The sequence below is a fragment of the Rhinoderma darwinii genome, chromosome 8, assembly GCF_050947455.1.
Source record: "Rhinoderma darwinii isolate aRhiDar2 chromosome 8, aRhiDar2.hap1, whole genome shotgun sequence".
NCBI classification, from domain to species: Eukaryota; Metazoa; Chordata; class Amphibia; order Anura; family Rhinodermatidae; genus Rhinoderma; species Rhinoderma darwinii.
Genome location: NC_134694.1, coordinates 110667460 through 110682596, shown reverse-complemented (window position 1 = coordinate 110682596; position 15137 = coordinate 110667460). Strand labels below are relative to the sequence as shown.

At 43.7% G+C, this 15137-nt stretch overlaps 2 protein-coding genes across 2 annotated transcripts; both read right to left on the bottom strand.

Moving 5' to 3' along the window:
• Nucleotides 1–6322: 6322 nt before the first annotated feature.
• Nucleotides 6323–7273, bottom strand: LOC142660035 (olfactory receptor 8D1-like). The gene has a single exon (XM_075836685.1). It carries the CDS (start codon nt 7271–7273, stop codon nt 6323–6325), a length of 951 nt encoding a protein of 316 aa, XP_075692800.1.
• Nucleotides 7274–13563: 6290 nt separating this feature from the next.
• Nucleotides 13564–14505, bottom strand: LOC142660034 (olfactory receptor 8D1-like). Its single transcript, XM_075836684.1, has one exon. It carries the CDS (start codon nt 14503–14505, stop codon nt 13564–13566), a length of 942 nt encoding a protein of 313 aa, XP_075692799.1.
• Nucleotides 14506–15137: the final 632 nt, after the last annotated feature.

Genomic DNA, 15137 nt, shown 5'->3' with positions numbered 1-15137 from the left:
GCCATATATTTCCCACACAATAGTCCCATTCAATTGCAGTGCAAATAATAGCACCAGTCAATGCCTAAATATTTAAATAATACAGTGCCTACATCAGTGGTTCCCAACCGGGGTGTCACTGTCCATATATGGACAGTGACATCAGGGGCACCTCCTGAAATGGAATCCCCATCCACAGAATTGCCGGCGCAGTGGCCGGATTTTCAGCTCCAGGAGAAGCCCCTGACGTCACTATCCATAAATGGACAGAGAAGTCAGGGGCTTCTGGAGTGGAATCCCCGGTCACAGCGTCGACAACAGTGTGGACGGGGATTCCACTTCAGGAATTTCCCCTGATGTCACTGTCCATATATGGACAGAGACATGAAGCGTTCCGTACAGGAGTGAAATTCCCGGCCACAGGGGGATTCTGCTCCTTCAGGAAGCTACAGTGGCGCTATGTATAGGAAGGGGGAATGGGGGTGGCATCTACAGAGGTGGGGGTGCTATCTACAAGGGGCCTGTGTGGCACTACCTACAAGGGGGCTGTGTGGCACTTCCTACCAGGGGGCTGTGTGGCACTATCTACAAGGGGGCTAAGTGGTACTACCTACAAGGGGATTTGTGGCACTACCGACATGGGACTTTGTGGCACTACCCACAAGGGGGCTGTGTGGCACTACGTACAAGGGGCTGTGTGGCACTACCTATAATGGGGCTGTGTGACACTACCTACAAGGGGGTGTGTGGCACTACCTACAGGGGGCTGTCTGGCACTACCTACAGGGGGCTGTGTGGCACTATCTGCAAAATTGAAGTTCAGCCGAAAGTGGACTTTACAACATGACAATGACCCTAAGCATACCAGTAAATCTACCAAGTAATAGCTATATATAAAAAAAAAAAAGAAACGGGGGTTTCTGGAATGACCAAGTCAGCCCCTTGTACGTAGAGCCACACAGCCCCTTGTAGGTAGCGCCACACAGCCCCTTGTAGGTAGCACCATACAACTCCCTTGTAGGTAGCACCACACAGCCCCCTTGTAGATAGCGCCACACAGCCACCTTGTAGATAGCACCACACAGCTCCCTTGTAGAAAGTGCCACACAGCCCCCTTGTAGAAAGTGCCGCACTGCCCCCAGTAGAGAGCGCCACACAGCCCCCTGGTAGGGAGTGCCCCACAGCCCCCTGGTAGGGAGTGCCACACAGCCCCCTGGTAGGGAGTGCCACACAGCCCCCTGGTAGGGCGTGCCAAACAACCCCCCTGATAGGCAGTGCGACACAGCCCGCTGATAGGTAGTGCCACACAGGCCACAGCCCCCTTGTTGGTAGTGCCATACAGCCCACAGCCCCTTTGTAGGTAGTGCCACACAGTCCATAGCCCCTTTGTAGATAGCACCCCCCTTCCTGTAGATAGCGCCACTGTAGCTCCCTGAAGGAGCGGAATCCCTGTGTGGTCGGGGATTCCGCTCCTGGAGCGCTCCGCTTGATTTCTCTTTCCATATATGGACAGTGACATCAGGGGAAACTCCTGAAGTGGAATCCACGTCCACAGTGTTGCCGACGCTGTGACCGGGGATTCCACTCCAGGAGAAGCTCCTGTCGTCTGTGTCCATTTATGGACAGTGACGTCATTGGCTTCTCCTAGAGTGGAATCCCCGGTTACAGCGTCTGCAATGCTGTGGATGAGGATTCTGCTCCTTCAGGGAGCTACAATGGCGCTAGTAGATAGCATAGCAGGGAGATATTATAGTGCCATCGCTACCGCTGTAGCAGCCGCTGCTAGTGGTGCCACAGCCCTCATGCCCGGTGTCACCGCTAGCAGTCGCTATGGCTGCTACAGTGGTAGGGACGGCACTGAGTGAAGAAGCGCCCGGGCGGAAAGGCGACTGCTGAGTCGCCGGGCCTGAGCGCTTCTGAAACAAGCAGGGGTAGGGAGCCAGCGCAGCGCCACCTTCCAGCTGCTGGAGTGATGTGCCCTGTGCCAAGGCAATAGATCTCCATAGACTCTAGTAGAGAAAGCGTGTCATCGAGCCGGATTCACACTGCTGCTAAGCAACCATCCCAGTCTAATACAGAGATAGAAGCAGCAATAAAAATAACAGATGAGACTGACACACGTAATACCATAATGGAACACATGGGAAAGTTTAGTTATGGCCGGAGTGTTAAGTAAAGCCACACGCGCAGGTAGTGTGATAGACAACAAAAAATGTTTAAGACTCTGTTCACATTTTCACCAGAGGCTCCATTCAGAGCTCCGTCAGCAATCTCGGCAGCGCTATTCTTCCTATCAAAATCAAGGAAACCACGACGGAACATGTCAGACCCAATTATAAGTCAATGGTGTCCATCATGCGACGGATTCAGTAGAGAGTTGGGACACATTGGTGTTGTGTAATTAAGCACGTTGTGTTAGTAGCCATCACTGATAATAAAGACTCTTTCAGACAAAAAGCAGCATTACAATGAACAGTAAAACAAACATACGCAGAATCTGAGTAAATAGAGACATGTCAGTCTAGGAAGAGATATAATGCTGAGATTACTGCTGATAGTTCAGCAGTTTGTGCCGAATGGTTGCGGGGGAAGCTCCAGTGGGCCTGAATTTGGGATCCATTAGCTACTGATGCCACTGAGTGCCAGATTCCTGTGGACTGATCAATGAAAAAAGAAAAAACGTCATTAGTTTCGGGAGCTATGATCCTTCCTAGTTCTTTCTTCAACAGGGGCATTTGTCTGGGCAATGGCCATTTCTCAAAAGTTCCCGCTTCTTTTTAAGCATTGTCTCATGTAGTTGAAATCCGACTCGGTTTCCTTCCTACTGTATGTCCTGCAGTGTATATCTACTCGTCCATTGTCTTTCGGTTTCTTCACTTTCTGTCTCTTTCCCACGGTCCTCCATCCTTTCTGCTCATCTCTCACAGTGACCCTGATACTGGGAGGTATGGGATTGCAGTATATCGTGATGCTGACAGTCTCCCTTGAAGCCTTGCTGGAGGCAGAGCTTCAAAGGAGTACAAAGATGGCAGACTTGGGGGCTTTCATTAGGCCCCCAGGCTGCTATAACAACCGTTGTTAACAGCCGATCGTGACGCAGGGGCGGCTGCGCGATGGCTTGTTTTAGGGGGTGCCCCCCCTGATTCTAACACTTTAAATGCAGTAGTCGCGATTGACCGCAGCATTTAAGGTTTTAAACGGGCGGAATCAAAGTGATCTTTGATTCCGCCCGTTGCATTGAGGTGTCGGCTGTGTAACACAGCCGTCACCTGCTGTGTATGGAGCTCGCTCAGCCCGTGAGCTCGCTCTATACTTCCCATACATACCTAACCCTTATCACGTACAGTTACGTGATATTGCGTTAAGGGGTTATGAATCAGCAGCACGTCCTAAATTCCATGCAGATTTTTTTTCTGCTGCACGTGCGTGGGGTTTTGACATACCCACACATGAGTTAGGAATTATTCAGACTAACGTGTTACTCGTCCGTGTGAAGGAAGTTTTTTTTAATGACCGTCACACGGCTGCATGTATTTCTGTGGGGTTATTCACATGGTCGTTGCTTTAACAGACTGTGTGAAGGGCCTGTAAAAAAATAGGACATGTCCTATATTTGTGCATTTTCACGGATCCCTCAATAGACTCAAGTCTATGAGGGATCTGTGAAAACAGGTCCCACACGGGTGCAAATCGGCCGTCAAAAACGGTCGTTATTCACGGCTAATTTCACACACGTTGGTCTGAACAAGCCTTATATTGTAATTTGTAGTGAATTTTCAGTGCGCAATCCGCACCAAAATTAGGATACAAGTAAGTGGCCTTATTCAGACATCCATGTTCAGTCTGGGATATACGGACCGTGTATCCGCCATATTTCCCTGACCGACCACAGTTCAGGGAGCCGGGTATCTAGCATCACAGTTATCTATAATCATAGGAGTCCCTCCCTTCCCCTGGGAATACTGTCCCCGGTCCCATACTGAAAGCATCATTACAGTATGTGGCAGTATTCCCGCAGAGAGGCAGGGACTCCTAGCAGCATTGATAACTGTGATGCTAAGAGTCCGGCTCCATGAATTGTGGTCGGCCTGGGAAATACGGCCAATACACGCCATTTATGATTGCAAATCATTAATATTTGTTTCTGTGATACAATCTAATTTTTGCTTTACAAAGTTGTTCTCCACATAATATCAAGTTCATCTCATAAGGACAAGCAATAAAAATGTCGACAAGTAAATGATAATGATGTTTTTTATTACTATTATTGGTCCAAAATTCTGTTTTGATACATTTTTATAATATATTTTATAGTAGTCATAGCTCTATTTTTTTTTCTTATTTTTATTTAAACAAATTTATCCAGCTTTCGAGTTGAAGCCACTTTTTGAGGACGGATGTATACAGCAGCTTCCATTGAAGTCAACAATAAATTTGAATGCAGGAAACATACAAAGCTTATGAGCTCCCTCTCTGGGAAGTTGCAGGCAGCCAGAATTTTATTATTTAGGATTTATTTTTTAATCTCAAATATTTATATCCAACATGATCCAAAACAGATCTCAAACTGCCGGTGTAGGGATTTTAGTTAGTAAATAATTGATATTATAATTACAATCCATTAGGAGCATCAACATTTTACAGCTGAATTTTCCAAACATTGGAGATTTTTTAGGCCCCATGCACACGAACGTGCTTTTGAGGCCGCAATTCCCCCGAAAATCCACAAAATAATGGACGCGGCTATTTGAGGGCGGCTCAGTGGTGACACTCTGCGACCGGCCGAGCCAAAAATCACATCCATGCACATGGCTACGGTCGTGTTCATGAGACCTTACTCTCCTGGTCCCTTGAACACGACCGTAGATTTCACCCATCCGTAAATAGTGTCTATAAATACGGATCTGTACTTATTCATAGTCATCCGTAAATCATCCGTAAATCATCCACATATACGGAACGGTGTCCGTAAATATGGTCCGTATTGCATCCATATTTATGGATCCGCAAAAAAAGAAGAAAACCACAAATGCAATGCAACATCTGCAAACCTGGCGTCGCCTAGCAATTCTTCCGTAATTATGGACGGCTATGGGTGCACATCAGTAGCCGTCCATAATTATGGAACAAGACTTATGACTTATGACGAGACTTATGGACAAGAATAGGACATGTTCTATATTTTACTGATCATTTTTACGGAACAGACACCCATCCGTAAAAATACGGGAAGGTGTCCGTAGCCCATAGAAATGAATGGGTCCGTAATTACGGTCCGTAAATATGGTCCGTAATTACGGAAGAAAAATACGGTCTTGTGCATGGGGCCTAACAAAGCTGTCATTAAAGCAGGGATCCGAAGGAACATCTCAAGGTCAAAATTAATTAAAGGGGTTGTCCAGTCCCAAAAAATTCACTTCAATGGGAGAAGGCTGCAATACTGTGAACCGCCACTACAAGTATGTGAGCAGTAATGGCGATGAAGGGGAAGTAGCCCTCATACGAGAGATGTGGCACCTTCAAAACAGCTGATCGGCGGGGGTGCCGGGAGTCTGACCCCGACCGATCAGACATTTATGCTTTAGGATAGGACATCATTTTTTGGAGACTGTACAACCCTTTTAATGCATAACATAGACATGGAGAAAGTCATTGTAACTATGTATATACTGTACGTATTATGAATGGGCTCCTCCTAATAAAAAAATCACCGTTTTTTTCCCCCATCATTACCTTTTTCCTTAAAAAAAAATATTTGCTTTGAAAAAAAGAAAAAGAAAAACTAATCATATTTATAGTACTTTTTTGTGTTGCGACAAGAGTTGCGCTCGCGTGATTACCAGTGAGATTTTGGCTGTGATTGACAACTCCAATCTTCACGTTAAACCTCTAATTGCAACGCCATCAGTACTGATAGAGGTGGGAACAAATGGAAAAGACAATGTTGGTCCGTACCTCCTAACAATGTCAAGTAAATGGGCAGATGCAAATCCGCTGTGACTAAAAGGCAAAAGCAAAGAAACATAAAGATAAAGGGGAACTGAACACTTGCTGATTGCAGCTGATTGGTGGGGGTCTCTGCAGTGGGACACCCGGTGATGAGTTTATTTTCGTGGGACTCTTAACAAAAAGGCATTGCCCAAAAGCTATACATTTGTTGGTTTCTTCTGACGGGTCATTTACCATCAATATTCTCATCTATTATACTTGAGAAAAGGAGACCACCCTCGAAATGTCGAGATATTTATCCGATATAATTGTTACACTGAATATTTAAAGTTTTTTTGGGTAATAATCTGCATTGCGGTAAATAATGACAACTTTTATTTATATTTTGAAACATTTACAGAAGAGAACGTGGGATATTCCAGTACATACACTTACGTCTCATTGCTGATTTCACGTCTTTGTTTTTCAGACTATAAATGAGTGGATTGAGCATAGGCACAATAGCGGTGTTAAAAAGAGAAAAAAGTTTAGTGGATTCCAAATTGTTAGCCGATTGTGGTCTGAAATACTGACAGAAAAGAGTCACGTAGAGAAGGATGACCACTGTGAAATGAGAGGAACACGTGTAGAAGGCTTTCTGTCTTCCGGTGGTGGTCTGGATTCTCAGTATGGTGAAGACAATGAAGACGTATGGAGTAAAGGTGAGGATAAAGGGAATGATATTTAAGAAAATGAGTCCTATTGTGTAGATCATTATCTGTAAGACAGTCACGTCGCTGCAGGTGATTTTCATTAGTGGAACAATATCGCAGAAGAAGTGGTTGACCTCATTGGATGTGTAACATGAGAATCTTGTAACAAACACAACCGGTGGAAGAACTTCTAAGAAACTCACCAGCCAGCATGTGGTGGCCAAGAGACCACAAACTCCATCAGTCATGACTACGTGATACCGTAAAGGGTTACAAACTGCCACGTATCGATCATAGCTCATGGCTGCCAACAACGCCTGTCCTTCGCCGGTTAACCCTGCGTAAAAATACATCTGAATCATGCAGCCGACATATGAAACTTCTTTCTTTCCCGACATAAAATTAAGAAGGATTCTATGTAGAGAAACAGTTGAGCAGGACATGTCGACGACGGACAGATTGGTCAGGAAGAAGTACATGGGAGTGTGGAGATGGGAATCATGGCAGATTAACAAAAAGATGGTCATTTTACCACAAACAGTGGCGAGATAAATGAACAGAACGAGAATAAAGATTGGAACCTGAAGTTGGGGGGAATCAGAAACCCCCTTAATAATGAAGTAGTTCACCATGGAGTGATTTGTAGGGTTCATAATTCTCTCTTTAATACTAAGATCTGAAAAACACAACTTACTTACTTATTCTTTATTCAGTAACGAACACTTACTAGTGCTCCAATTGCTAATGGTTTTGATTACAAATGTCCAACCATTTTGTGTATACAGCTCCCATGCCGACCTATGTATTAAGATGGAAATGAACTACAAGTAAAACCTGTGTGTAGGGGGAGGTGTAAGCGAGTATCACATGACTGCCGACACAGACACTTAGCTCCGCAGAGGAGCTGCATACACAGAATAATAGGAAGATATTTTTAAGTATGTTACTTCATTTTTTATTTTTGAGGAATTAGCTTCTCATAATTGGACATAATTGCACACGTATGAGGAGAATATTTAGTATATACCAGACTTCCCCGCATTATGAAATACATTGAAAAATGTTTAGAAATCTGATCTATTCACATCCAGGATTACACATTTGCAGAAGTCCAACATGAAATAAAATGCATGACCCGGGTAAAGTCCTAGGCTACAAAGGGGTTGCATGTGATTATTCATGATCTTAGACTGGCATTGCAGCTCAGCCCTAGTCAAATGAATAAGTTGGCGCTGAAATACCAGAGGCAACCTTGGATAAAAGTGGCGCTGTTTCTAGAAGAAAATAGATATGTTTTTCTAAGTAGAATTTTTTGGGTATTAATGGTCCATCTGCTCGGACATATTACTCCAAGATGCACTCCAGGCCATCTGCTTACAGTGTCAGACTAGTGTTCCTTGGGCCCACCCAGACAAAATAGTTTTGAGGGCCCACCCTCCATCTCTGCAGAATATGTGCACGTCCACTTTTAATTTTATCATAATCTCTGTTGTTCTCATTGCACACACAGGACATATCATTAATAAGAACTAATACGTTTAGACCCTAGAGACAATGAATTGGCTCCAAGGTCACCCCCAAATGCCACTGCTTTCTGCTGGACTTTTAAGGAAATTATTATTGCGTCAGAGATAGGGCCAACCGGAAGATCCTCTCGTACCTTGATGGGCCAGTCTGACTGCTTATCTTAGAAAAATCTAAAAATGCTATTAATATGTAGAGATCAATGGATCCAATGATACCTGACCCTTACTGAATACGCTGACGGTGACTGTAGGTTCACCAAAGGTGAACCACAGCAATTTTATTGTTATTGTGACACTAAAAGTCATGTTTTTTTATTTTTAGATATCCCTGACATGTGTGTATACATAGAATTAATTACAGAACAATGCATTATGCAATTAAACTGTATATTATTTTCTACCTACCCTACAAGCAACTTGATCTCTTGGAAAAATGTATCTTACAGAATTCAAAAGTATTATTGTACAATACTTATTTTTTTACAAAATGGGAAAATATCTTACAAAAATTTATCTAACATAATTAAAAAATATCTAAAAGCAAAATTCCTTCCTATCACTTACCTCTTTATCCAAAGTTTCTAAGTGTATGATCTGATCGTCTAGTTATATATCTTACTACAAACATCTAGATGTCTCATAAGACAATTAATTGTAAAGGCAAACGTGGCCGAGACTTAAACCATGAGCAACTTTATAGCCAAGTTCAAGTACGTTCAAGGCTCGTTAGTGCTAATTATGCTTGAAATATTCTGGTGGGACCAGCTATAGGGAATACGAGTTTACAAGTAATTAAAGTGAACCGTACACAGTATACACACAATACAGTGCAATTAGTTGTAGGGGCATGTGTAGTAATGAGCATTGAGGATGGATCTCTGCTCAATGCTTTTTGAATATTAGTCTTAAAATATCTTCGAGTTTATCGAAGTCTCAGAGGTCCACAGGCCATAGAAGATCTTGCCCTGTATAATCATCATGATGCGGAAAGTTTGATAAAATCCAAAAGATAGGACATTATCTAAAGATAACTTTGTGTTCTCATAGAGTTGGCATATTCATAGCCATCATAGATGTCATCCATGACACTACGACCAAGACCAAGACCACTGCCACCAACCAATGGACCTAAAATCCAACATGTGTGCCTAGTATGCAACCATTTAGAGTGCAGCTTTCATTGCTAAAGATTGAACACAAAAATGAAACGTGGACTATGGTTGCAATGGGCAAAAATTTAGATTTGTGGATATCAGACATGTCTGTCTTTGCATATAGGCTTGCAATGGATATGTTTCCAGTGAGATAATCAGGGTGCAAAAGTGCAAAGTTTTAAATATTTATTGTAACGCTCTTTATAAAACTTTAAGTCCAAGAGCGAACCTCGGTGCCGGACCTCAGCTAGCGTGATTGGGACTCGGGTGATGTCTCGAAGATGGAAGAGTTGCACAGTATAGCGAGACGTCTAAGGGATGGTGAAGCAGAGGTACACAATGTAATGGGATGTCATAGAGATGGTGAAGCATAGTTGCATGGCATAGCGGAATATCTCAGTAATGGTGAAGCAGAGTTGAACAGCCACAAGCAGGGCCACACTGTCCATGAGGTGAGATGAGCATCTTGCCTCAGGATGCCTCTGAGGGGGTGGGGGCGCCACTGAAAACAGCCGCCGCCACCAACTCCTGCACTATAATTGTACCTGCATCTATAGGACTCAGATGCAATTACATGCATAAGCGCTGAATGACGGGACACGTTCCGTGCCCCGCTAGTCAGCGCCTTTCACTGAAATAAGCGTCGCAATGTTGTCATCACGCCGGTAGCGTCGTTGAATGACAGGGCAAGGCAGCCTGCCAAGCAGCGCCTTTCATCGATGCAACTCTGAAAGGCACTGATTGGCCGGGCAGAATGACTTGCCCTCCAACTCAGCGCCGCATCGTTCAGCCCCAGCAGACCTGTATTGCAAGGAGACGGCACGGGAACGGGTTTAGGTGAGTATGTAAAGTTTTTTTGTTTTTTTTTGCTAAAAGTGTGAAGGGCTATATGTGCAGCACTATCTACAGGGGGGTAGGGCTGTATTTGGGGGTCTATATGTGCAGCACTATCTATAGTGGGTTAGGGCTGTATGTGGGGCTATATGAGGAGCACTATCTACAGGGGGCTATATGTGCAGCACTATCTACAGGGGTAGGGCTGTATGTGGGGGCTATATGAGGAGCAATATCTACAGTGGGGCTATATGTGGAGCACTATCTACAGGGTGGTAGGGCTGTATGTGTAGGCTATATGAGGAGCACTATCTACAGGGGGGCTATATGAGGAGCACTGTCTACAGGGGGTGGGGGCTATATGTGGAGCACTATCTACAAGGGGTGGGGGCTATATGTGGAGCACTATCTACAGGGGGTGGGGGCTACATTTGGAGCACTACCTACAGGGGGTGGAGGCTATATGTGGAGCACTATCTACAGGGGTGGGTGCTATATGTGGAGCACTATCTACAGGGGGTTGGGGCTATATGTGTAGCACTATCTAGAGGAAGTGGGGGCTATATGTGGAGCACTATCTAGAGGGGTTGGGGCTATATGTGGAGCACTATCAACAGGGGTTGGGTGCTATATGTGGAGCACCATCTATATTGGGTGGGAGCTATATGTGGCGCACTATCTACAGGGGGTGGGGGCTATATGTGGAGCACTATCTACAGGAGGTGGGGGCTATATGTGGAGCACTTTCTACAGGGGTCTATCTACAGGGGGCAGTATCTACAGGGGGCTCTATGTGGGGCACTGTCTACAGGGGGCTCTATGTGGGGCACTATCTACAGGGGCTCTATGGAGGGCAGGGTCTACAGGGGGCTCTATGTGGGGCACTATCTACAGGGGGCTCTATGGGGGCACTATCTACAAGGGGCACTATCTACAAGGGGCACTGTGTGTGTATGGGACACAGTTTATGGGGCTATTATAATCAGGGATACAGTGTTATTATAATTAGAGGTGCAGTGTATAGTGCTATTATATTTAGGGGTGTTGTGTGTGGCACCATAACAACTGTATCTTGGTTTATAGGTGCAGAAATGTTTGAAAAGTGAGAAGCTGAAGACATCTGAGTGGAAAACAGCTGAAATAGACCATGGCCGGGAGAAGTAATCATAGAGATCTGGACCGGATGGTGAGTCACTTAATGTAAATGTTATTCTGCCTCTAATAAGTAATGTAGTCACTGCATGATTCTTTTTTTGTGAGGCTGCTAGTGATGTAGAACAGCCTGGGGGGTGCGCCATTTTAATCTTCGCCTCAGTCAAAAATGCTAGAATCGGCCCTGGTCACAAGCATAACAATCATGGTCCCCCTTGGGGTGTGACCAGGCCAGGAGGAGAAGGGAGGTCGCACCATATTCCCTCAGGCTACCACATCAGGCCGTGGCAAAAACTGCACCGCAATACATACAAGGTCCTGACGCCAGGCAGTGTCAGGACATTGTATGTGACATAGCACACAAAGAGGTGTGTTCTGGTGCTGCCCAGTATTAGGGTCATGTATGCGACGTGGCTTGATGTGGCACCCTGAGGGGATCCAGGATGGAGAAGAGGTCTGTAGATTTTTTTTTTTTCTCATGCCCGAATGGGGGGGGTTCTTGTTCCAATCGGGGGGTATGGGGCCCGACATAAGAACCCATCACAGCATAGCAAGAAGTTGTAGCTGCAGCAGGAAGAATGAGAGACTGTTATTGAGTTTGCGCAGGGGAACATGGGGTCAGGAGTCTTTGGAATCCTCTGTTCCTAACTCTAAAGCCCCACAAGGAGGTATGGACTTTGCCAGTGAGATTCCGAGGTCGCAGTCCCCTGGACAGTCCCCAATAGATGGTCAGGCTGCACCTGGAGCCGTGCTTCACAGGCAGTGCAGAGTCATGTCGTCCAGATGCCATGGTGACACCATGACTTTGGACGGGCCAACACACCCGCCGGACACATATACGTTTCTTCTTGGGGCTTTATCTTGGTGGAAGGTAAAGATGGAGATTCTATCATAAATGCCTACTAATGTCCAGGAATATTCTGCTGGACATGTAACCCTCTTCATGTGAGTAGATACTCACTGATTGACCTCATACCAGTAGCATGGAAAAATGGAGGAGTTGAGTGATACTGTGCTTAAATTCATAGGAGGACTTTAATGTAACTACTGTGGCAGAAACTCATATGAGGCACTGGGACTGACACTTATATGGGGGCACTGTGGCTGCCACTGTAATGCAGCCACTGTGGCTGTCACTCTTATGATGTCACTGTGACCTGTAGTATGCAGTAGGGTGAACATCATCGCATGCTCAACCTTTTTTAGTTTGTATTTCCTGGACTTCAATCAGTATTCCTTGAACTAGTAGAAGATTAAGCATAAGTCTAAAACTGAATTTTATTTTTATTTTTTATTATTAACAAAACAAATGGTTCAATATCTGGGTACATCAATACGAAAACACAAAACAGTGTGAAGATATAATTACAATACAATGCTACGACGGGATGGAGGGCTGAGGAAACACAAATCTTGTGGAATATTTATCAGCAGAACCTCAGTACACTCAACCTTCCATCATATAAGATCTCTTTGTCCCTCCAAAACGAAAGATCCAATCTACAGTACATGGGTCATTACCTTGAAATACTTATTGCATAAGAGGTTTATAAGGTTATAGGAGTATTCCCATGAGTGACATTTATGACATATCCACAGGATGTCATAAATGTCAGATAGATGCGGGTACCACCTCTGTTACCCGCACCTATCTCTAGAACGGGGTCCCCTAAACCCCGTTCTAGAATTTTCTGCTCACGCTGCCTCCCGGCCACTTCCTGATTACATGGTCGGGAGTTACGGAAACAGCGTAACTCACTGAGCTACACTGTTTACGTAACTACTCTTCAGTTCTACGGGAGTTATGGAGACAGCGTAGCTCAGCGAGTTACGCTGTTTCCGAAACTCCCGACCATGTAATCATGAAGTGGCTGGGAGGCAGCGTGAACACAAAAAGCTAGAACGGGGTTTAGGGGACCAAGTTTCAGAAATAGGTGCAGATCCCAGAGGTGGGACCCGCATCTATCTGACATTTATGACATATCCTGTGGCATATCTCCTTTAAAGTCTAGATATAAAGCCGTACGTCAATATACAACTCAAATTGACGGTGGTCCAATCTTATTTTTAGGGTTAAATCAGTGGTGTACATAGAAGAAAGAGGGAGACCATATCAAAGATCAAAATTTGCCCCTTTTAAGATGGCAGGTTTTGACACCCAGGGCAGAAGTCACAAAACCAATTTTACCAAACACACTCATCTCTAGTAATTACAGAAATTATATCGATATTGGCCTCTGATTATTATAATGTTGCACATTTTTGAAAATGTTGCATTCATGTGATTAATTTACACAATTTGAGCCTCCGCATCATAGCTGATGTCATATCTTTATTGTTTAAGCTGTAGATCAATGGATTTATTATTGGGATAAGGACAGTATTAAACAAAGAAAACAATTTACTGGATTCTGTAGATCTTTTTGATTTTGGTGTGAAGTATTGAAAGGAAATAGTCAAATAGAGAAGGATGACGACTGTGAGGTGAGAAGAACATGTGTAGAAGGCTTTGCGTCTTCCAGCGCTAGTGCGGATCTTAATAATGGCAATGATGATAAAAATGTAAGGCGTGAAGGTCAGAAAAAAAGTAAACAAACCAAAAAGAAAAACTACTGCCGTAAAAATGCCAATCTGGAAAATGGCAATGTCATCACAAGTAATTTCCATGATAGGGACGATGTCACAGAAAAAGTGATTGATCTCATGAGACCTGTAACAAGAAAAGCCAAAAACCAAAATGTTTGGTGGAAGGACTATAATGAAACCAGAAATCCAGGAGACTACAGCCAACCATACAAAAACCTTCTGGGTCATGACTGCGTGATATAGTAACGGATTACAGATGGCTAGATATCGATCATAACTCATCACTGCTAGTATTGCAAATTCATCAGAAGTTAAAGCTGCAAAAAAATGCATTTGTACCATACAAGCGAGGTAAGGAACCGTCTTATCCCCTAGTATGAAATTAGTTAGGATCTTGTGAAGTGATACGGTCGAACAAGACACATCCACCATGGACAAGTTGACCAGAAAGAAGTACATGGGAGTGTGGAGTTGACGGTCCAAACAGAAAAGTATGAGAATGGTCATGTTACCTCCAAGAATGATGACGTAAATAAGAAGAACTAGAAGGAATATGGGAAGCTGAAGTTCGGGAACACTTGAAATACCTCGAATAATGAAATAGGCCACCATGGTCTGATTTGGTGGATTCATGGTACGGGCTGAACTCTACAAACTTAAAGAAATAATTTATTACTACACTCAAAAACAAACATAGAAAGCATCGTCAGGCCACAACACTGTCCACTAGAAGCCATTGTATTTATATTTTCTTAAATAAAAAAAATATTAAAAAAATTGTACAATAAAGAAGATTTAGATATACAATTAGACAATAAGAAAATGTTACACATTTTCTTTTTTTTGCAATTACCTGTTGAAGTACTCACGCTTTAAGCGACATAGTTGGACATTAATTAATCTTCTGCTCTATAAAATATTAATTCTCAGAAGAAAGTGAATATTTCTGGATACCTGCAGCGTCTCGCAACCCACTACAACTATACACCACGAGATACTCACAAAGACCTATGAGCCGATGACATCATTGGACGTAACTCCATCATTGAGGTGTCCAAAATATTTGAAAATTGTTAAGATCTTCTGAAGGAATACATTCTTTTTCTTCACTTGGAGATTCACAATTCCAGACCATTATGACATTCTATAGGTTCATTTTGGTGGATCCATAGCATAAGACCTTCCAGGTCATCAAATTATTTTATTTCCTCAAATATGTAGCATATTTTTACTAATAATCTAAGCCTGGAAGCCAAGGGAAAATG